The sequence below is a fragment of the Meleagris gallopavo genome, chromosome 1 (genome assembly GCF_905368555.1).
Source record: "Meleagris gallopavo chromosome 1, MGAL_WU_HG_1.1, whole genome shotgun sequence".
Classification (NCBI taxonomy): Eukaryota; Metazoa; Chordata; class Aves; order Galliformes; family Phasianidae; genus Meleagris; species Meleagris gallopavo.
The window spans coordinates 12,180,075-12,204,608 of NC_139404.1; the positions used below are offsets into that span (position 1 = coordinate 12,180,075).

At 41.4% G+C, this 24,534-nt stretch overlaps 1 protein-coding gene across 2 annotated transcripts in view; it reads right to left on the reverse strand.

Moving 5' to 3' along the window:
* The window catches only part of RSBN1L (round spermatid basic protein 1 like), a 44,797-nt gene that overhangs the window by 12,062 nt on the left and 8,201 nt on the right, over positions 1 to 24,534 (reverse strand). The window contains exons 2-4 of one of the 2 annotated variants that reach the window (XM_085216701.1): positions 21,382 to 21,495; positions 7,832 to 8,092; positions 7,449 to 7,513 (exon numbers count right to left, since the gene is read on the reverse strand). In XM_085216701.1, coding sequence (XP_085072827.1) covers positions 7,449 to 7,513; positions 7,832 to 8,092; positions 21,382 to 21,495 — 440 coding nt within the window. Of the gene's footprint in view, positions 1 to 7,448; positions 8,093 to 21,381; positions 21,496 to 24,534 lie in introns of both variants that reach the window. The other variant, XM_085216694.1, reaches the window with a different exon arrangement.

The following is a 24,534-nucleotide window of genomic DNA, read 5'->3' on the forward strand; positions in this document are numbered from 1 at the left end:
CTGCTACCTCATCTCTCTCCCATACTGGATTAGAACAGAAAAGTTCATATGGAAGGGACTTTTGAAGACCACTTAGCCCAACTGCAGGACTATAGCATCCTGAACTCTAGACTAAGGGCAGGGGCTGAGTATTCTGAAGATAACTGGTCTGAGAAGATATTGAGAACCTCAGCCTTAGTGGTAATGTCCCTTGTCACATCCAATAAATGATGGAGATTCTCCTTGGCCCTCCTCTTGTTGTTAATGTACTTGTAAAAACATTCTCAATTATCTTTAACAGCGGTAGCCAGATAAGTCTTCATAGGGCTTCTGAAACAGGTTGCCCAAGGAGGTTGTGGATGCCCCATCCCAAGAGGCATTCAAGGCCAGATTGGACGTGGCTCTGGGCAGCCTGGTCTGGTGGTCGGTGACCCTGCACATAGCAGGGAGTTGAAATTAGATGATCTTCAAGGTATTTTTCAACCCATGCCATTCTATGATTCTAAGATTCACTCTGTTTTTCTAATATCCTTTCTGCATATCCTAGCAACATCTTTGTAATCCTCCTGAGTAGGCTATCCTTCCTTCCAAATATGATCAACACTCTTTTTTCCACTAGAGTCTCAGCCCTAAAGGCCCTTTTAAGAGCCCTCGGGCTTCTCCCCATGACTTCACTTCTGCCAACTACCAGAAATGGGTAATAACCAGAGGGCCATGCCAGATCAGGGAGCTTCCTAGTAATGTCCGTGACCCAGGCCTCAGGGAGACAGCAGACTTTCCCTGTGGCTCTGGTTAGCTTATTTGGCCCTCCGTTCCCTTCAGAGGGAGCCATGTGTGACAACCACCCTTCTTTCATTCCATGCACTGGCAGTCTTGACTGGCTGACAGCCCCAGACAACTCTCTGGATGGATCTTCTTCAACATCCCCACCGAGCTGTCCTTCACATTGCAGAGCCTCACACTACTGTGTAAGGGCACCTGGGAAGGCAAGGCAGGCAGGGAGAGGGTTTCCCTGCCACCCCAAGCAGGGACCTGTTTCCACTCCTCCCCTTCTCTGAAGTCCCCTCCTCCTGTCCGATGACAAGAGAGTAGGAAATCCACCACTACTTGCACAGCATCCCCCAGTGCTTTTCTTGCAGGGATAGCAGGGAGCAGCTCCACTTGTTATCTCACTCCATCATGTTCCCTGATCCTCCTACCTCCTCCTTTAGCTGTGCCACCAGACGGAGATGATCGCCCACCTCCTCACACCACACACACGGTATGCCTCTTCCTGAACAGAAGTTTCAGGAGATGCATCCCAGCATTTTTATTACAGTACAGTTCCACCAGTGTCCTTTTGTGACTGCAGTCGATACTATCACTTCACATACTTCATTCACATCACAGCTGAAATCCTCAAATAACGAAGGACAGATAGTCCAACTATTTAAAAGCATGATGACTTAATATTCTGTATTTCACTGACACAAAATACAGTGCAGTAGTTGAAAGAATTCCAACCTTCACATAAAACAATCTTGCCAAGGCAAAGTAGCTATTACACACCTCTAACTCAAGAAGAGCTCTGACAACGTTCAGTCTCAGTTTCTCTCCATGTTTCCAATACATACCCTGACAGTTTTGTTTAGTTCGTTTTTCCCTCGATACAAAATACCCCAATGAGAACAAGCAACATACAACTCATTTGGTATCTGTTGGTAGCACTGTTTACAAGCCATGCTGAAAGGTAACTTTTACATGTGAAACAAATAATGTAGGCTTCTGATGTCATTCCATGTGAACTGATCCTCTGTTCAACACCATTCAATAAATGAGAACAGTTCTGCTTTGAAGACAGTAGGCTGCCACCATCCATCAAAGAAGTCTTCTGCAGAATCTTACACATTATGAGATAAACAAACAATGGTACAACATGTGTTTTAAGCTAAAAAAAAAAAATCTATTTCGTCATCATCTAAGAGGAAAAAAAACCTTATTATAGGGAAACTTGTGTAACAGCAAGCATCTACTAATAACCTTTACAGCTTTAACCAATCAAACATTCAGAAAGCTTAAAAGCAAGGTGAATTCTACCTAAAGTGAAATTCTACTGAAAGCTGAAACAACTGATGTGATACATATAACATATAATGTGAAGAATTCCTCTGACCACTGAATACAGGCAAACACCGCAATATGTGAAAACAGACAAATCTTTAATGGTAAGAAAATGAAATAGCATGCAAACTCTTCAATTTCTGTGGAAGAAAAATGTTTTCAGCACATCCCCTCAAGTAGGAGAACAGACAAAAAGTATGTTCAAGCAAGCAGGATTTGACAAATCAAAAGGAGTGAACATCAGGAAAATCTCTCCAAAGATAAACCTGCAAGAGCTAAAAGAGAAGGATGGGAAAGAAAAATAAAAGAAAAAGATTCCCAGAACTGTCAGAAAGAAAGGATGACCACTCACCTGAAAAGTGACTACGTGAACATCAGAGTCATCACCACTGCATTCTTTCCTCTAGCATACTCACTGTTCTTTACACTACCCAAATACCCAGCATCTACTCCAATTAACACAGGAACATGGAATATGAGACTTCCGAAGGTGCCAAGGGTCAAATTATATCTCTGAAGCAGTAAATCGCTTGCTGTCACAGAATGGGATTGACTGTGTAGTCTTGCACTTGTCCCTCTGCCACCATAAATTAAAATCATTTGCTGACTTAACAATAAAACCAGCCATGTGGGAGCAGACAAAATTTTCAGCTGGATTAACAAGCCAAATTGGCTCACCACGAGGCTGAGAAACACCACAGCTTGGCACAAGGACACACAACTGGAAGCAAGAACAAGGACATCCTCTTAGCAGCAAGAGGTGCTAGACAGGCTCTGACAACTTGTACAACCACACTTCAAATGGTGCAAAACATACAATGCTTGTCCCAAATCAGATGGGTTTCAGGATGATCATCCTCACCTCTCCTGGAGTAACAAAGCAGGCAGCCAACAGAGAAAGCAAGCTGCAGCAATTCAGTGAGAACTCAAAACACGTTCTTCAAGTGTAAGATAAACACACAACCTTATACAAACAGGTGGTGAGAGAAGCAAGACACAAACACTTGTCCTAGATGCACCTGGGGGGGGGGAAGGGGGAAATAAGCCAAGTGTTTCAGCCTAAAAAATAAAATGGTAAAACTGAAAGTATGGATGTGTCAAAGAACAATCAAGCCAAACAAAAACAAACCTTTCTTTCAATGACAGCATAGGCGTTTTCAAAGGATAGAAACAGAATCTAGTAACTGCAAACAGTGGAACCATTTCATCACATAAATACCAATATGAAAGGCCCTGCACTGTGATACTACACTTTGAACAGTGTACACTTACCAAACCTCCCTGCTACAGGAAAGGTTCAAAACAACATCTTTGAAAGGGATCTAAATGCACAGGATGTAATTCAATTTGAATTAAAGCAGAGAACTATACTCAGCTGTATCTACACATAATTGATTGCACATAAAAATGAAAAGAGGAGTGACTCACTTTGCAAGAGCTGCTGCTACAACAGATCATAGATTGCTCAGAAAGGCAGGAGTAAACAACCAAGAGCAATCATTTGTGAGCCACCTGAAGCAATCCTCTCATACTCCTTTACAACAGCAACATACCAGACAGACACTGGTCTTCTTTTTAAATTCAACACCAAAGAGAAGGATTGACTGAAGAGGGCGTAAAGAGGGCTCAGCAAGAGTGTATCAGTTAAGGATATAAGGTGTCAAACTGGGAAAACACTGAAAGAGAGGCACGTGGTGCTTGTCTTGTCCACTACTGATAAGAATAAAAGGAATAGAGGGAGGATTAAGGTAAGAGGACAAACAAGGAGATTGTTCACCAGATTCCCTTGGGAAGTGTGGAATCACCTAGAGATCTCAGCAAGCACATCAGATAAGGACTTGTCAGATAAGGCTTCAAACACAGTCAAGTCTTGCCTTGAAGCACAGGAACTGTTTTGTATTGCTCAGGACTTCTTCTACCCGCACAAACAGTGCTTCTTCTCCGACCAGGGTGAAGAGCAGGAAAAAAAAAAAAATAAATCAACCCAGTAAGCACTGCTACAATTGAACATGAAGCCTGAGCTCTGAGATTTTAGCAGGATACAAAGTCTGCAGCTGCCCAGCACAAGGACACAGTCACAGCTTCAAAACGTTAAGTAGTTTGCCTAAACAGCGCTAACAAACTAATCTCAAGTGACACGAGCTCCAAGCAGGTGGCAAAAGCTGATCATTCAGGAGCATTCTTCATAATGCTCCTAAGAACTTGGTAAGATTCAAAGCTATCGGGTAATTGATGCAGCTATCAGTCTACAGGGATGAAGGAATGCAGGGATGGACACCTGAGCTAATTCCATTTTGTCTAGTTATAGAAATGGAGTTATCAAGCCTCAATCAAGAAATGATTCACAAAAGAATTGTTATATGAACAAAATATTAATTTATTTAGCAGTGCTTAAGCATAGACTGGAGATGGCTGATGTACAACTCTCCAGTTTCTCTCTCTTCAAAATTTAACAGCTCACTCTGATGAGACAGAACCAATCCCAACTCAAACCTACTGTAACTTGTCTCACAAGCTTCACCCCATTTCTAATCTCCCAACAAGAGAAAATACATCACTTCTATCCGACACAGCGGAAAAAGAAATTGATAAAATGGGGTTGAAGCTCACTGAGTACTGAAAGAATCCAGAAGAAGAGAAAAAAAAATTAAAGTCACCTCTGATACAATACTCTGATATTTGTGCTACAGGCTTAACTCATTCCTCCTCCTCTGGACTTTTCATACACTTTGGTCTTTCTAAATACATGTCAGGTTTGTCAGACTGGTTATACACATCACAAAGAGGTCTCAAAAACAACCAAAGAACTTCACCTACTAATGTCGGCCTCATTTCAGTGTTTTAGTTCAAACTAACAGTGCAACAGCTGAGTTTAATACTAAAATTAATACTAAAGAAGGTTGAGACAGATATTCAAAGCAAACCAGATACACTAAGCTCCTACCTGGGCATGCACTCATCTTTGTACAGGCAGCTCAGAGCACCACATAACAAGAGTACAGAGCTTTTGCAATGCAGGAAGAGAAACTACCTTTAAAATTTCAAGGCAATACAGTACAACAACACTTAACCTCTTCAAGTTCAACAAAGAATTCAGCAAGAAGGGAAAACAATATCAAACTGCACCCATAAAAGTAACAAGTTATGTAATCATTTGGTACTTTTTTAAAAATTTAGATACAGAAAACTGAAAAGAAAAAAAAGAGGTAGGTGATACTAACGAATGAGATTCATGCAACAGAAGTACAGCTAAAGGTCAAAACCACAACTCACAGCCCTCAGACCTGAAAAGGCCCTCTGGCACCTGTGGGGGTGAGCCCTGCGGCACAGTACCACTGCTACGTTCCCATACTCCTTCCCATCTCCTTCCAAACACCTTTGATACTGGCCCCAGTCAGAAAAGAAACACTGAGCTAAGGAAACCTAAGCTGCAGCAAGTCAACTGGTAACACGGAGAACGTATGTAGACAGAAGATTTTAAAGTAACAGCAGTAAGGAAAAGTAGAATCAATAGCTAGGCAACCAAGGTATTGACCACTGTATTCCAGATAAGAGTAATGCTGTGTAAAAGACCATATGAAGAAGTCTGGCATAGACGTATGTACATCATTTATACACATGGCACCTCTTACATGAACAAAACTGTAATAGGAGCCAAGCACTCCGTCATGCAACCAAATCCTGACAAGTGATAAAAAGCTGCAAAAGCTTGCTGAAAAGTAGAGAAAACAAAAGGAAGACAGCAGAACTAAGCCTCTAGACAAGGAAAATGTAGATTTGATGACTACGAAGTCAATGAATGATTTGAATGCTACAATGTGAAGTTCAGCCTCTTTCATCCACTACATTTTCTGTTCTTCCTTTACTTACAGTAGGGTAGGGAAATGATCTCAAAAGCAATGACCACAAAACTGATTCAGCTGTGGATATTACTGTTGTAACATCAAATTAACCAGTAACAGTTCCATTGCAATTCACAGAAATCAAGTCCAGGCATTTCTTAAGTATATCTTTAAGATGGATAATAGCATAGGTTACGTTTCCATTGATGCTGCCCAAGAAACACATACACAGATCCAGCTTCCTTATGTGAAATGGCATCAGACAGAACAGCTCCAGGGAGCTCCCATAATGTATCGTGTAAACAGAATCATTGCTTTGCTGGTGAAACTCAGGAACATTTTAGTGGATTTATAGAACATTCACATTCTGTGGCAGCGGATGGTTTCTTTTGTTTGTTTCTTTTCTTTAAACCAGGGCTGCAAGCATTCCCTTGCAGCAACAATACAGTTCTATACACACTTGCAGGTGACATGCATGACTTTTTCAGCAGTGCTCCATACAAATATTTATGTAGTAAAAACAAAAGCATATCTTTTTAAATCAAACACAGTGTGACTCACATTTGATCTCCTCATAACAGTCTAAATAAGACTAAAATAGTTAATAGGTGTCCCAAACAACATTTAATATTCACAAACAGGAATCTATTTCTAAGCAACTTAAACAATTAATTGTGAACTAAAGTTGACACAGACAGAAAAATTGGACTAAGTATCCTCATAAATAGTATTGGGTTATCTCTAACAGCTTTACACAATACTCTCATTACCAAGATTGCAATCTAGAAAAGTACTTTTTTTCCTAAGCTTACAGGACCTGAAATACATTACTGCTGCATACAGACTATTTGTATCATCTACAGCAAATTTATAAATAGCAGAAGTGGTGTTAACAGTAGTGACTGTTGTGAGACTATACAGTCATCTCTCCCTGAAAATGAAAACAGAAAGAAATTGATTCAGAAGATGCCTGCCATTTTGCCACATGGCTTAACTGCTTTCAAGGGAATACAACTAACTGAGGGCAAATGCAACCAGGAAGGATCAAATTAATAGCTCTATGAACCACTGTCAAGTTCTCCTTTAGGAACAGATTTAGAAGCCTCAAACTACATACGAAGTTACTTAACTGTTCCCTACAAAGGTTTTATGTGTAACGATTTTCTGATGTATTAAAGTACTTCAGTTTTTATGAAGAAGCTCATATAGAAAAGCTACAGTTTAGATGCTCAGAGAGCTGCAGCTAAGTCATTTTAGCCCTCAGAAACTCAGTTAGGTTTCAGACAGTGACAAATCCAAAGAAACCTACAACCACATGCATGCAAACATTTCCCCTCCCACACAAAATGCACTTTTCCTCAGTTAATGAGCTCCTCAGCACTGCAGAACTAACAAAGAACAACCTTGCTTCTAGTCTTGTTTCATCCACTCAGCACAGCTAAATGGTGACTGCATTCTAAGAAAATCCATTCACAGTTGTTTGAAACCGTTACACGACTTTAGAAAGTAAAATATATAACCTCTTACCTGAGCATGAAAATTTGACATAGTCGTTGTCTCTATATCTTTCTTTCCCAAAATCTCCATTTTCACTGGTGAATTGGGAAAATTAAACGAAAAGTAGTCTAAAAAGTCAGGTAAATATGTAGCTGCCCCATGAACAATACCCATTACATAGTAAGCTGCACAGTTTTCATTTTCACTAAAAACCAGACCCACAAACTCTTCTGCAAATCTCTCCATCTCCACAGGAGATAAGTGGGAGAGTTCATTACTGTAGGCATGGATAACTGATGCACCTCCGTTAGGCTGGTGCTCAATATGAATCAGCTGTTTGAACTCCAATGTGTCCAACCTTTTGAGTTTATTTTGAACCCGTGGCTCCTTTAACGAGACAAATGGAAACTCACTGTTCTCTGGTATCTTGGACTCACAGTCCTTCTTGGGATCCATATTTTTCCCATTGAAATCCTTAAGATGATCATCTATGATGCCTTTGGCTTCCTGATCCTCAACATCAGAAACCAGTCCTGAGCAGATAGTCTGAATGGATTTGCTGTACATTTTTGGACGCTTCCTCTTCTCATTCTCTTTATGTTTCTTTTTCTTTTTCTTCTTAACCTTTTTTATCTGTAGCTCTTCTGCATTCATTTTTGGTTTCTCCTTCCCAGCTGTCAAAAGAAAAAAAGACCTTGTAAGCACCTTCAGACAGAATCACTTATCCAGAGATCAGGATTAAGTTATCAAAGCATTCAACGAGGCACACAGAGAAGCCAGCACCAAGCATCCCAAATTGCTTATCTTAATGAAAATGACCACTAGGGACAACCGCCGTGATCAGGCTACAACTGCTGATTAACATACAGGGGAAGAAAAACAACTTAAAGCAAAAAAGAAAAAAAGATTTCCAGGGCTACTCTCATAACTGATCACAGACCACATCCACACTAAGTGCTCTTCAGCAACTTCTAAACCAGAAAGTTCAGATCAATTACACAACAGCTGTCCATAAACGTTGCCAAACAAGAGATTTACAGTCAATGCATATCAACCATCAGCAAGCTGCTTACAAATGTTGCTGCTATGACCTACCTTGTCAGATGGCTTTACATGGCATTCTTCCAGAAACAAAATAGAGCTTTGTTGAAATAGATGTGGAAAACCAAAAACCTGACCACACGCTTTTTTTTTTTTTTTTTTTTTTAAAAAAGAGACCTCACAACACTTCAGCTTACATAATATGCAAGTTAAATTGAAAATAAGATGTAAGGGCACATTTGTGCATGTAAGTAGTCATTAGTAGACACTGTGTTCAAGCAATACTGAAGATAAACACACTCTCTCTATGCGCTGTTCTTCCAGTGCTTGGGGGTGGGGTCAAGTGCAGGAATAAATGAGATAACCCAAAGACATCCAAGACTTCAGGGCAATCTAACAAAGCAGTTGATACAATCTCATATCATGATTTAATAGAATCAAATTACTAAACAGGCTACATTCACAATCAGCAATTCCAAATAAGCATGTTCAGACACGGAAGTTTAGAGAAGCCTTGCAATGAAATACACAATTTAAGTAACCTCAGATTTACAAATGTTACACAGCATATTAATTTCCAAGGCAGCCTCTACTGCTATGTTGCAGTAGACTAATTTAATTTTGCAATCCTCAGTTCAAGTAATTCACAAAGCAGTCCTTACAAAAGTAAAAAGATCACAACTTCGGGTGAATAGAATCACACATTCTTGCTGGTAATTAAAAGGTTTGGAACTGGAACTTACGCAGATGCTGGAAGGAAGCAGCAGCAATTAAGCCACTTGCCTCTCAGTTTCTTGAGGTTTGCAACATCAGTTACAAACGCCTCCGGGATTTCTGAAGTGCAGGCAGCAAGCTCGTTATCCCCTATCTTCTATTTTCTCATCTCCTAGCGGGAAGAAGTGCCCTGAGGTCACTTGCTGCTTGCTTAGCCTAAACAAGGAAGTGGGCTCCTGGATTTCTTAACCTAATCCACACAGTTAAGAGCTACAAAGACTCCCATCTAAATCTGATTTAATGTAGCAAACTACCAGCACAATCTCATTTTTAGCTAACCACATTCAATTGTCAGAAGGCACAGGATCCTCATGAAAATCTGTCCTTGCATTAGACTAAATTTAATGTAAAAAGAGCATAGACCTTTGCAATAGTACTGCTTCACCTGGTAGATACAAATCACTATTTCTTTGTTAACATCTTCTGCCACAGCACTTTTTAAATCTATTGGCATGGGAAGACCAGGAAGGAAAGATACACGTGCAAGCAGCTGCCTAATCCTTACAGGAGTGAGCAATGACTCATCAAGGATGCCAAAGTACCTGAGGGAAACATCATCACTCGACACAAATCAACTGCCACCCACATTATGGTACTGGACTGGTGTCATTATGGCACTAGCTTCATGTGAGGAAAATAAAAATAACTCAGTGGCTTATGACAAAAGGACAGTTCTGTATTACATACCATAAAATCTCAACCCAAACCTCAGAACACAGACTACAGAATTAGGCATTCTCCCTCCTGACTGTCAACACACCAGAAGAGAGTATCCAAAAAATTGCATCACTCTAAACATGAATATTCATTGCTATACTGAAGGATACTTGAAGTCCAACACTTCCAAACAGTATGGCCATAAAATATGGAATTTGAGTGCTGAATGCAGTAGCAAGGTAGAGCTAGAGACAGCAGGGGTTACCTGCCAACCTGTTTTTCTCACTTTGAGACAGAGCCCACATCTTTCCAGGGACAGCAACTCAGATCCAGGACTTGATGTAGGCCAGGAAAGGGATGGGAGTTCTATTCATCAAGGTTACAATCACTGGCAACCAAATACAACATAATCTGAAATTAAAGCAAGAAGCCACTTGCTATGTGTTCTCTTATATTTTAATACATCTACAGTCATCAAAAGAAGCCCTCAGACCAAAGATTAGTACCTATATGTCCTAGCCGAACATCCAGCAATTTAGATGACTTTAAATTACTACTAATTGCAACGTAGGCTATTTGTATAGGTTGTGAACCTGTATTTGCACAAAACTCTCTCAAAAATTGCCAACTTCAATTTCTACAGCATACAGACAGAAGAAGAAAGGCTACCTGATTTTCTTTTTCACTCTGTTCCATTCTCTATCTTTGACTGGATCTCCTGAGAAGTCTTTTCAAGTAGCAACCAATTTAGTTCAATGCCTTCTGCAAAGTGCCATGGTTGACTTTTGTCTTTTTGAATACATCACCAAATACATTTCAGAGGCAGCTCAATAAATGAATGACAGAACAGACACTTTTCAGGTTACAAAACAGCCCTTAAATTAGGTAAGTAAGGTCTTAACAGCAGTGGTGCTTTTAAAACACTCTAAAAGCAAACATCAATTTAACATACACAATTAAAGTTAGATAGCTTGAATGTACGCCACTACATTAATAAACTACCAAACTGATGCACTTGGTGTAAATGTATCCAAAAAGGTCTGCAGTCAACCCAGCTGTAAAAACAAGTTTAGTTAACTTAGTTTACACCTACTTAAGTACTCTAAACCTTCTTAAGAGGGATTACACACACCAAGGCATTTTTGACACAAAGAACATCTATCATTTCCTGGGTTTGTTTTCATACCATCTCCATGAAGCTTCCAGAAGGAAAGAAAACAGCTAACCACAGGACTTTTCTTTTAAACCTGGTATCCAACACAACTGCCCTTTCAGCTTTAAGGGAGATTTTCTGTTCACTTTGAGTACAAGCACAGTAACAGTACAGACTGGGTTTCTGTTGTGGGGTTTTGTTTTGTTTTTTTGGGGGAGGGGGAGTTATTTGGCTTGGGTTTTTTTTGTTTTGTTTTTGCAAGTTTTTTAGTTGGTTGCTCATTGGTTTGTTTGCTTGTTTTGTTTGCTTTGTTTGTTTGTTTTACTTTTGCTCACAGATTGCAGGAGTTTTTCTTATACATATCAAGTACTAAAAGTTCATCTGTACATGCTTGCCCAGGTAACACGACGGTACAAAAATACCAAGCCAAATAAATACTTGCTGGCAGCCCCTCATCTCCAAACACCTCTCTCCCACAGATCTTTTACTGAAGCCATTTTCAACTCCAAACAAACTGAAAACCAAGAGAGCAACAGCCACAAAAAGATCAAATAGCTGTAATAAAAACCCACCAGAACAACTATGATGGGAATTAACAGAGCTGCCTGAACTGCTGCTTGAGCTAGGGAGAGAGAGAAATGAAAATGGCCATCCCCACCCTTGGGAGACAATGTATGAATGCTCTCTTCAAGACTAACAATGCCAATGGACAGGAAAAAGACCTTGAGACACAAAAGTCACAAGAAGGAGGACTTCAGGTAGGACTCTAAATAATCGCAGAATCAAAGACATCTGAAAAAATTACATACCAACATCTCTAAAGGCACTTCAAGCAGAAAATGAGAGAGCCTTACTTGAAAAGCTGGTTTGTCATTTTGAGCCTCCCTCAAATTCACACAGGCTTAAGCTACTGCCTAAACAAGACTGCAATTCTGCTAAGAGCTCTATTTTCATACTGGCAGCAATGATGTACTTAGGAAACATTATTTTTAGAGTATGCACCAGTCTGATACTCCGGATGTCATGTTTCTCAGAGAAAGATTTTTGTATTATAAACTCAATACTGGCAGATGAGAAAAATGTCAGATTCTCAGTTATTTGTTCAGCCTTCAAATATGGATGCATGACATAGCTGAGCATGGCTCATGGCCATGGATAAGCAGAGCCCAACTCCCCGCTCATCTCTCTCCCACAGCTCCTGGCACACAATTCCACAGCACCTCCTCCTTGTACTGACTGATGCTCATCTGATTGCAAAACAAACTGACTCGACTTAACGGCTCAGCAGAAAACTATTTGCTTGTCTGCTGCTACATCAGCGAACAGAACTGCTTCCTGGCATTGCCTGACAGCAGCTCAAGCACGGAAAAAAGTGACAGCGTGCAAAGAGGACAGCAGCAGCAGAACCAGCTCCTGCCAGTAGCAGTCTGATCTGCTCAGGTAGGCTGCCCACCCCCCCAACCTGCCTTCACCTGCCCACTCCAGGCCCCAAAAGAGGCTGACTTCTTAAGAGGAAGAAACCCTGTACACACAATACTGCTTTAACACACACACACACACACACACACACACACACACACACAAAGAACAAAGCAAACCTAGCAAACCTCATTGCAAAGACTCAGATTTTTAAGTCTTCCTTTTTTTTTTTTTAGTTGCACATTAAACTGTAATATCTTGGATGAAAATTCCTTCAGCTACTATAGCACACACATCCACTGCACTGTGCCTATTCTTCACACTGCCTTGACATCCACTTATACCCAACTTTAGAGCACTTGCATTCAATTATTATAGCACACAGCTGACATTTTCCTCAGGAATACAAACACCAAACGGAAAGCAATGACTTCTAGTAGTAGTACTCTTCAGCAAAACCTGAACAGAATTCCAAAGAAGAACGTGGCATTCTTTCAGCCTCAGGCTTCTGCTCTGCTGAACTTAAACGCGCACTCTGAAGTAGGTGTTTATAGCTGTTCAGAAGTTGTCAAGACTTGAACAGTGAGAGGAATCAGTCTGCTGAAATACCACAATTCCTATCAGCAATGCCCAGCACAGTGCTTCCACCTTCTTCTTCTTCTGCACTATCTGTAGAGAGGAGCAGAACCACATCCATTCAGTCACTTCACTGCTGCATATATACAAGTGCTGTAAAGCAAAATGTGCTGCTTCTTCCAAAACCTATAGTGCTGCTTTGACACTTGGAGAAAGGTTGCCATAAAGAAAAGAGCTACATACACGCAGTGTCTCTTTCCTAGGACGCCAGGGAAGTTGTCTCATTGCAGACAGTCTAGAATTTGATGAAAATGTAAGAAAGCAATCCAAAAGGCAAAATAAAGATCTCAACAGTAACACTGACATATCCAAACTAGCTTTGGTTTAAGCAGTATGAATGCAGCGCTTGATGCAAGCTCATTTATTTCACTTCTCAGCTAATTAATACCGAGGCAGTAACTCACAACCCAAAGCTTTCAAAACAGGTGTTTCAGTCCTCTCTAGCAATCACAACATACGTGTACCTAATACATATACATAGAACTGCAAGAGTCCAGCATCAACCAAGCTATGAGACATTTTGAATTGCACGACAACATCTTGTCCCTATACTCTGAGATGCATTAAGCAAGCACCTATGAACAAGGCACTTTTTCCACTGTATGATTCAGAAACATAACAAAGAAGTCATAATCTTCATCTGTATTTAAAAAAGCCTTTTTTTTTTTTTTTTTTTTTTTTTTTTTTACTTGAAGTGTGAGTCAGAGAACTCATCTGAGACTCCAGGAACAAACAATAACAGGGAAGAAAAACTCAGTGCCCCTAGATGTTTAGAGACCTCTTCCCCTTGAGCTGGTGTTAAGAACAGACTGAGCTCACACTTCCCTGGGGTACAAAAGACCCAAGAAAAATACATTTTAATGTCATGTTACTGCTTGGCTAACAATATCCTCATGATCAGAGTTATAGAACTTGAACTGTATTTGTCAAGGAATGAATACAGATTTCCATTCTTCACATGCTGCTCATGCATGCATATAATCAGCAATAACACAACTCCCTCTGGACGATTTTTAACCATCTTCTATGCAAATCAGGTCCAATGCACCACAAATATCAGACAACTAACCCAGAGGAGGGCAACAAAACTGGTGAGGGGTCTGGAGCACAGGCCTTATGAGGAGCGGCTAAGGGAGCTGGGATTGTTTAGTCTGGAGAAGAGGAGGCTCAGGGGAGACCTCATGGCACTCTACAGCTTCCTGAAGGGAGGCTGTGGTGAAGAGGGGTTTGGCCTCTTCTCGCAGGCAAAGAACAGAACCCAGGGAAATGGCTGCAAGTTATACCAGCGGAGGTTTAGGTTAGACATGAGGAAAAACTTTTTCTCTCAGAGAGTGGTCAGGCACTGGAATGGCTGCCCAGGGAGGTGGTGGAGTCATTGTCCCTGGCAGTGTTCAAGAGGCGTCTGGATGAGGAGTTACAAGACATGATTTAGTTTGTGGTAGCCATGGTAATGGGAGGACAGTTGGACTGGATGATCTTGTAGGTACTTTCCAACCGTGTGATTCTATGATTCTATGAACCCACCACAAATACCTGCATGGGAAGCTTCTCTCTGAAGTTTGCTTGAAAACTTATTTACTGCAGTGCCACATCATCCCTGGCACACGCAGTGCAGGACCTACTGGCTGGATTGAGATCCAAAACTTGGGAATTTTACAAATATTCCAGTGCACCATTATTATTACATAGTACTATGTCATCATTTAAAATGATAACAAACAGCCTCAACTTTGGAAACTGCAGATTAATTCCTTCCAAATGCACTTACTTGTATATAAGTAAAAGAAATCCAGTTACCTACAGTGCTTTGCTTTGTCCACAGACTTACTTAATACTGCACATTAGCAGAAGCCAGAGAGCTCTTTTTCATCCAATTGTTTCAACTCTGAGCTTGTAGCCCTCAAAATTATTGGCAGAGTAGGGAGTACTTCAGAAGTTTCAGAAGACATCTCAATAATAATGCCAAGTCGCTCCTTTATCGCCACAGCCTTCCAGCTGACTGCCAGCAGCAGCAAGGAATAATCATTCGTAACTGCAAACAGCCACTGAAGTCAGTTCTCACTTCCCTGCTTTGGGAGAACTCAGTCACCAAAACTGCAGAGCACTTGGTGGGAGGCCACACAACGGAAAAAAACATCAGCAAAGAGCCTCAACAGGGACCACTTTTTCCATATTTTTCTCCAATTCAACTCAACGACAGAAACACTGAGTCTTCTCATTCCTCATTTTAGGAGGCACGAAAAGCATGAATAAGCTGCTGGTAATACTACTTGTTCTGCAGCTTAACATTAGCCTGGGTACTTGTCAGCATCTGCAAAACATTACTTAAGTCTTTGGTGCTGTACCAACCATCTCCTAGTGCGGCACCGTCAAGAAATTCTGCCTTCTACTCTCCAGTAGGGGGACAGGTGAGAAGTACACTCATTAATGGTCTTTCCTTTCCTCCCACAGTCCCATAAGGCCAGTCAGGCACACAGCTCAAGCACATTACGCCATTCTTACTGCAACTCAGACTTAAGGTACTGACATACAGGAATCAAGATTCATCTCCGCTCCACCTCTTCAGACTGTCTTCAAAGAATAAGCACAGAAACTCCACTTTGAGCCACAGAAAGATCAACTACCCCTTGTCTTCCAGAGAGTTTAAGCTTCATCACCACAGGTAACAAAAAAATAGCACAGAACAGGAGTAGCCAAGACCCCTTTCACTGACCCGTAAATAAATAAAACACGCAGTCCTAGAGAGCAGGAGCATTACTGGAAGTACTGCCACTTAAAATAGAAAAATAGGAACAAAAATCTCCGCTGCCAATAATGACACAGTTCTGTACAACTTCACATCTGGATTTTAAAAATACATTATGGAGTGGGAAGTGTTGATTTCATTATCTTCCGCCAATGAAGCCTTCTACTTCAAGAAGCACGGGAAGCACACAAGCTTCCTTCACCCTGCTATGGAAAAAGCACACTTTCAAAGCAGGCAGAGTAAACCATACCAAACCTCTTGAAGACTTTGATCAGTTCAGAGAAAAAAATATTTTAATTAATCTATGACATAGAAATTATAATCACGGAAACAGAGTGGCTGAGGTTGACAGGAAGCTCTGTGCCCCTCTGCCCAACCTGTCCCAGAAGGGACACCCAGAGCAGGGTGCACAGGGCCACAGCCAGGCACCTTCTGGACATCTTCAAGGAGGAGATCCGCAGCCTGGGGACAGCTGTGCCAGTGCTCAGCCCTCTGCACAGCACAGCAGTGCTGCCTGGGGTTCAGATGGCACCTCCTGTGTTTCAATTTGTGCCCACTGCCTCGTGTCCCAGCACTGGGCACCACTGACAAGAGCCCGGCTCCAGTGCCTTTGTGCCCTCCCTTCAGGTACTTAGGGTCCCCCTGAGCCTCCTCTGCCCCAGGCTGTTCAGGCCAAGATCCCTCAGCCTGTCCTCAGAGGTGCTCCAGTCCCACTAGTCTTCATAGCCCTACATTGGGCTCTCTCCAGTAGCTCCAGAAAGGAAGCCCACTTCACACGTAGCACATGTTTATCTTTTGCCCTGTGACTGTATTGTGTGCATCCAGTCTGCCTGGAATCACCTAGCAAGTTAACCAAAACGATTTACTAGCAATAACAGCCTGAGGGCAGAAGCACTGATCTCAAAGGAAGAGCTTTCCATAGGTATGACAGCGCTGCAATTCTCTTGCAAATCTTGCCTTTGAGTTCCTTGTATTTGAAATAGAATCATTAAAAAAATTAAGATTACGTCACAGTGATACATGTGTACATTATGCCCACAGCCTATGATTCCTACTTACATCCTTCAGACAAATTATTTGGACGTTTTTCAATCAAAGAAATTACACAAAGAACTTGTCAGCCTGCACAGGTTTCACAGGCAGCAGTGTGGGGTTTGGGTTGTTTTTTTTCTAGTGGATTTTTTCCCCCCTCCTTTGATGCCAGAGCAGCTTTCCTCTTCCTCCAGCTGGCAGCTGCTGCCATGGTGTCACCTGTACCACAGCAGGGATCACCCAAGTCCAGCACTACTGGATCCACTCAGGCTCTCAGCAATCCATGCCAACTGAAGGCATTAGCTAAGCAGGAGTAGCACAGGCAGCAACAACTTCAGCAGTAGAAACGAGGCAGCCAGGTAAAGAGGAGGGGAGGAACAAAGGGCAAGTGGAAACAAAGATGTCTGCATAAAACAGCAATCTACTGGCAACACAAGGCAAGCACATGTATTATCTCTGAAAAATGTCTGAGGCCCCAGGAATGAGAGCTCTGCTCTCAGATGATCTCATCACACGTACCATACCTGTTATTTTACATGTCTTACTCTGCATGCATTTATTTTACAGGTAGAAGTTGGCAACTTGCTGCATACAGTCTGTGGTGGGCTGCACCTCCTGTGCTCTTACCTCAGCATCTTCCATCCCCATCCGCTCAAGTGTATTAAATAAGGAACACGCTTGAGGATTTGTGGAGGAACACAAAGACCAAATATAGCAAGTGGGAAAAAAGCACACAGTATGACTCAGATGGAGGTCGCATGCATACAGATTTTATAATCGCTTCTGTGCAAAACCCATCTATAAAAAAAAATCTAGAAGGTTCATAAGAAAGTACAATTAAACGTACTTCCAGAACAAAAAAAAGCTTTCGAAAATTATCTGTACATACAGATTTTAATACCAGTAAGATAAATGTTTATTCTCAGCTCTTCCCTGTATTTTGATATTCCATGAGCCAACACATTTAATCTTGTAGACACACATTGACAATTTCTCCTACTGCATTTTTAGAAATAACAAATATCAGGAAAATAGGGCTGACTTTCTGTTTTGTTTTAAAAGGAAAAATGGTACTGTTTACAAATAAGCCTTTTTCTTTTTCCCCTCTTCTTCTTGCAGGCCCCCCCAGTAGCCTTTAACCATGTCATCACAGCAATGCAAAAATTCCTTACAAAATATTTCAATTTTCTTTTTTTTTTTTTCCCCCCAACCATGCAGATTTTTGGAAGTGCACAATTAAATTGCTTGTATTTCCTTAACGTTTAACAATATGCTTGTGCTAGGTTTTCTTCTTCTCTAAAAAACACAGGTCTCTCTTCCAAATAGAAAACTAGAGAGAAGAAGCAGCAGCAGCAACTACATAGTCTTGTTCTGCAGAAAACATACCTGCTAGTGCAAAACGATGACAAAAAAAAAAAAAGCATTTAGCCCTAGATGCATACAAAAGCCACCAGGCTCACTGAAAGAGCAAACGTTTCCTTTAGAAAGTCAGGAGCTGGGGAAAAAAAAAAAAAAAAAAAAAAAAGCCCTTTCAGAGTTGTCCTCCAAACTAGGGCAAGTTGCTTTCAACAGAAACAGCAACACAAATTCAGGCAGATGAACAGCCCACATCCCTAAGCTTCTCAAACAGTAGTAGCAAACTCTGCCAGCGTGCAGCTCGAAGCACCAAAATCAGGCTTGGACAGCAACTCCCTAAAAAAACACCAAACCTTCAGTACTGACTTCCTCTCCCGAAGCCAGCCACCCTTATCTTGGACACGTGGTTTAACTGTCTGAAGCTACACAGCCTATCACCACCATGACCTTAAGGAAAGTCTCAAACAAAAGGCAAAAAAAGGAAAAAAGACAAATTGAAACACTAACACCACCTTCACAACTTAAGAATAAAAGCATTCAGCACAGTCAGTGACATTTTTACAACAAGATCTGGACCTGACCCCTAGGAGGAAATGAGCAGTCTTCACAGACAGGCACTGAAGTCTGTCTTTGCTCTCAAGTCCACACGGTGAATTCTGAGCTGAGAATAAGAGGGCTTAGAGCTTAATTTTGTTCCAGGAAGAAGATATCCTTAGACAAAGAGTTACTAACCTTTCAGAAGGTCACAGAGATGCTGACCACAGACACATACAAGTTGCACCTTCAAGCACATCAGCCTTTGCTTTCTAGTCCTCAACTCAGCACATAAAGCTACATTAGCAGAAGTAATCAGGAAATGCTGTACAATCATCACAGACCACTTAAGCACACCCAGGCAGATCTCAGGAGGCCCACAGACATATCCAGAACAGGATATAAACCCAGTGGAGGGAATCTGCCTGCTTTCCTAATGACTGCTCTCCTTTCTTTTCTTGAAATAGGAGCCATTTCTGCAGGACACCACAGACACAGCAAAACCAAGCACTGCCTCTACAAAACACTGCTGTGCAATTTCTAAAGGAAACCTAAAATATGATTCTTGTCTGATAACAGATACCAGGAGACTGTGAAACACAGACCAGGCACTTAACCCACTTACAGCACTGTTCTATGTGAGAACAACATACTGTGTTATTCAACTAGCTCTAACAAGCAGAGGTAATCTTATGCAACCCCTGTGGCACATTTTTTTTTTTTTTTTTTTTTAAACACCTACTTTAAACAATGGAGCACCACTTCAGGTGCAATATCCTCATTAGGTGTCTCTTATTAGACCTGCGTAACAGGAGCTGCTGTCTTTGCAGTTCTTACCCTGTGCCCTATCTCTATCGCCATTCAGCACACGAGGCAGGAAAGGACAGCACAGAAACACAACCTGAATATTCTCACTGTTAAGGCAGTTACGTGTTGCTCAGTATCTCAACCACCAACTTCCTTCCACACTGACAAAGACAAGTTGCATCTTTTCACAGGAAGTCACCAGCTTGAACATTCCACAACGTCTAAGCTGATATTGTGAGATGTGATCAGCACAGGTGATGAGCTGCCAGTTGCTAATGCAGTTACTTGGAGCTGCATTTATACTCTGAACTATGACACAGTAATTACACAACTGCATGTCCATGACCTCATATGGACGCACTGAAGATAGTGTTTTGATTTGGGGGTTTTACTTCTTGTTGTAAATGAAATCCTACATCAGATATAGCAGCAGAAAAATCAGAAATTTGTTCTTTAACTATGAAAGCAGAGTCTGAAAATAAAAAATATTGGATCTACTCAAACAGCCTCAACAAATGCAGAGGGATCAAGAACTGACTTTACTAATGTGCTCAAAGGGCTGTGATTTGTAGCACAGAGCCCAGTAGGAGGACAGCCACTACCAGAGAATCCCAGGTGCTGATACCTTGGGACAATGCTACACAACATTTTTATTGATGAAGGGGATGATGAGACAAAGCACATCCTCAGCAGGTCTGCAGATAGTGTAGAACTGGAAGGAGGGAGCAGCTGATGCACAAGAAGATTGTACTGCCAAGCCGGAGGGACCCTGATAGGCTGCAGAGAATTAGGCCAACAAAAGTCTCACACAGTTAACATGGGAAAGCACAGAGTATTGCACTGAATAACAAAGCCATGCCCCCATCCAGGCTGAAGACAAAACTGGCTGGAAAGTAGCCTGGAAGGAAAGGAGTCGGGGGTCCTCACAAATGACAAACTGACCATAAGCCATCATTAACAGCCTCCTGGACAGAATTATGAAGAGCTCTGCCAGCAGGCTGATGGAGACAATTCTTTCATTTAACTAAGCACTGGTGTAACACATCTGGAGTGTGCCAGGAAAATGACTGTGTGAACACAGCATCATTCACAGAAAGAGAGGCTGAGAGAAGTAGGATTTCTCCCTGCAAGGTCTCTCCACCCTCGACAGAATCAACAGCTACTCCCAATTTAGCATTGTCAGGAAACCTGCTCAAAATACCCTACAGTTCTACATCCGAGTCATTTACTGAAAGCATAAAAGAGAACTGGCTCTATAACAGAGCCCTGGGGTACCCCACCAGTGACTGGCCACCAGTTTGATGTACCCCCACTTACCCTTTGACACTACCTATCAGCCAGTTGCTCACGTTATGTTTTTGTCTAGCTGTAGAGGGGGCATTTGGTCCAGAAGGACAGTGTGAGAAACAGTATAAAAGCTTTACTGAAATCCAAGAAGATAACATCTGCTGGCTCCACTTGGCCAACTAGATGGGTGACTTTGTCATAAAAGGAAATTAAGTTAGTTAAGCAGGACCTTTCATTCGTGAACCCGTGTTGGCTGACACCAACAACCATACTGTCCTTCAGGTGTCTTTCAGGAACCACTGTGCAAGAAGCACTGTGGCAAGAGTTCTATTTTTTAATTGCAGTACCTAACACAGTTGACAAGTTTATAATTAAAGTTTTAAATTACAAGCATTATAGCAGCTATGGTGAGAAAATGGCATTTAAGTTAAAATAAAAAACTCAGTATTAAGATTCAGCACTCAATCCAATTACAAAGGTTTTCAATACTGCTAAGAAAAATGCTATGTAGTTTAACCTACCTTTCTGCAGTAACTTGATTTCTCCATTTTCTTTCTTTATTTCATTCATTATTTTGTGCTTCTTCTTCTCTTTTTGCTTCTTTTCCCTTTCTTTCATTTTCTCTTTGATTTGAGCTGAAATGCAAACATTTTATGATTAAGTGGGAACAGCAAGCTTTGTCGCGTGCACATTTTGCATTAGTATTATGCAAGCCCTATTAAGAGGATAAAAGGAGTTACAAGGAAAACCCAGGACTTACAATATGAAAAGCTAATATTTATCTGTTGCATAATTCAACATAAGCTTATAGAACCTAGACCAGTTTTGTTCCTATTACACCAGAACTGTATCCAACAACTCAGTCTGTTAGCTCTACACAGTTAACAACCATTTTTATTTACTCATACAAACCTCTGTCCTTATTTTTCATCCGGATGCAGCTCTTATTTCTAGAAACTCAAGCTCCACACATTCGATTAGGAACAGGAGAAGCGAGGGGTTTCTATTTTCCTGGATGTGCATCTGCACTAGAAATCTCACCTAACTTAAGGCTTCCACAGATAGCTCGAAATATGAAAGGTTTTCAACTGACAAAATAAGTCTTTGTCAAGTTCACCAGCCACACCCATACTGTGCTAACAGCAGTAAGGTATGACTAAGAGAATCAGATGTGAGATGGAAAGGAATGCCAGCTTACCATTTGTTGGAAAAAAATCTGTATTTTCATAGAAGATCTAATACAAGCAGTTATTATTCATTTACTTTATTGCCAATCACTCCATATTGTCATGGCTTTGTCAATAAAAAGTAAAGTCCTTAAGCATGCTTTCTACATGAAAATACTAGAGACACACACACACAAAAAAAAAGCCTTCTAGGCCTTCTCTTTTCAAGCAGACTTTAGAATCACCTTTGAGGTGAAGCATTTAAGCCTCACAACCAACACTGCAGGTCTCATTTCTCAGACAGAAGCCAGGTATCTCCTCTATGGATTTACTGGGCTTTTTAACCTCCACAGGGAAAGAGAAAACCCCACTTCAGGCTTTTACACAATGGTGTGTTTCAGAACACTTTGTCAGTAACACAGCTGAGAGACAACGCTGATGTGCCATTTATGGTGCCTGCATTCTTAACCCCACATGGACATAAGGAGAAACTTACTTTACCCCACGCACTCACAGAAAATAGACGCAGGTATCTGCAACACTAACAAACTGGAAATATTTACCAAAACCAAACAAAAGCCTTCAGTTCTGTAATGCAATATGTGACCAAACTATTTCTGAAGCATGTCAATAGAAAAAGAGCAAGGGTTTGACAGTCATCTACATAAACAAATGCTGTAACGACAACTCTGCAGCATTCCTACCTTTCATTCTAAAGTTTTTGAACAAAGCCATGGAACTCATGTCCCCAGCAGCCAGGAAGAATGCATTTTGGGTACAGTCAAAACAAATGAAATTTAAAAAAATGAACAGAGATGGCAAAAGACATGTCTGCTGTCTATGCACAGATCAGTGCAAGCGGTGGAGAGAGAGAGAAATCTCTGATGGCACAAAAAAATCCCAAGGAATAAGGCAGCCGTGCTTCAAACTGTCTGAAGTCTTAGTTCTAAGCAACTGAAACAACCATGCCCAAGACCAGGCCTCCAATGGTTCTGTGACAGAGGATGCCAAATCAGACAGATTTGTGCAGCAGACCACAGTACCCAGACATTCTTCTCAGCACCACAAATCTGTATTTCCTAGCAGCAGATGAACCAGACGTTAATCTTCCTCTCCAATCGGCTGCCCTCACACAGACAAACTCCTAAATTGTAAATCCCAGCAACACAGAAGTATGAAGTAGGCAATAAATTATACAACAGATTTGACCATTCTGAAAGCAGACATTCACTCTGCAAGGAGGCAGTAACAGCAGGCTTGATTTGGAGCCTGCATCAGTGCTCAGCTCTGCCAGGATTACCATTATCATGGAAAAAAACTGAGATTTTCTCCCTATTTGCATACTGTTAAGAGGTACACTTGACTTCTATCACTTAGAAATCAAAGAGAGATTGAAGAGCACATACAAATGCTGAGCCTGGTTGAAAGAGGATGAGAAAGACTGAAAGAACCCTTTATTGTAAGCAGGAGACAAGCATCCCAGGCTGAGGAATCATGCAGTTCTGATAGAAGCAATGTGCAAGAACAGAGAATGAACCAAAAGTCTAAAGAACCTCCACTTCATTTTCAGATCTAGAAAGCAATTAGCAGGGATGATGGTAGCAAGTTCCAGCCAAAAGAAACAATGGAAGTGTCCTGTGACCTCCTCCAGCAACAGCCACAAGCACACGGTGCCTGAAGGGACTGTAGGTGCATCCAAGGAAGGTCTGAAACAACTAATTCCACTGCAGAAATGACAGTGCTACCACAGGACCAGAGCACGGCCTGTGGAGGGTAAAAACAATTGAGAATCCCAGCCTACAAGTACAAACTGTCAGGTTGCCTCCCTCTGAACTGAATTTTCAGGTCAAACATTTTCAGAGGAAAATAAATGTTTTCTAGTCTGGCCGGCAGAACTCACACACAGCTCTCAAGTTCTGCAGTGACAGATGGCCCATTTCACAGCTTCCAGTGGGACACAGAGATAAAACACAACCAAATTCCCATAAGATTCAGTTTACCACGAAGGAAACTGCAGTCAGTAACCTGTAAAGCACCCAACAGAGTGCACAGTCCGTACACATGGTTGAGATACACATCTGGCATCTAACAAGGACGGACAAGCTCAGCTCTCCAGTCTCCACAAAACTCCTGCCAACGTACGGAGCTGCCCAGAGCATCTGCTACAGTTCAATGCAGGCTGGAGCTCCCTACGAGTCTCCAAAATGCCCCAGAACAACATCCCTTTGAGTGGCTTCTCCAATAGAAAGGATCAATCCCTGCAGCTCTACACCATGTAATCCAAATCTCACTTTCTCAACCAAGAAACAAGAAAACTCTTCACGACATGAAAAGCCCATTTTAAGACAAAATGGCCCAATATCAGGCAATTTACAACCTACGTGTTGTACAATTAATGACTAATAGGACAAAACTTGTTTCACTGAACAAGTTAACAGCACTTGGAACTTCTCATATAGCTCATACAGCTGTTCAGAGATCTAGCAGCTACTGCTGATACCAAACCTT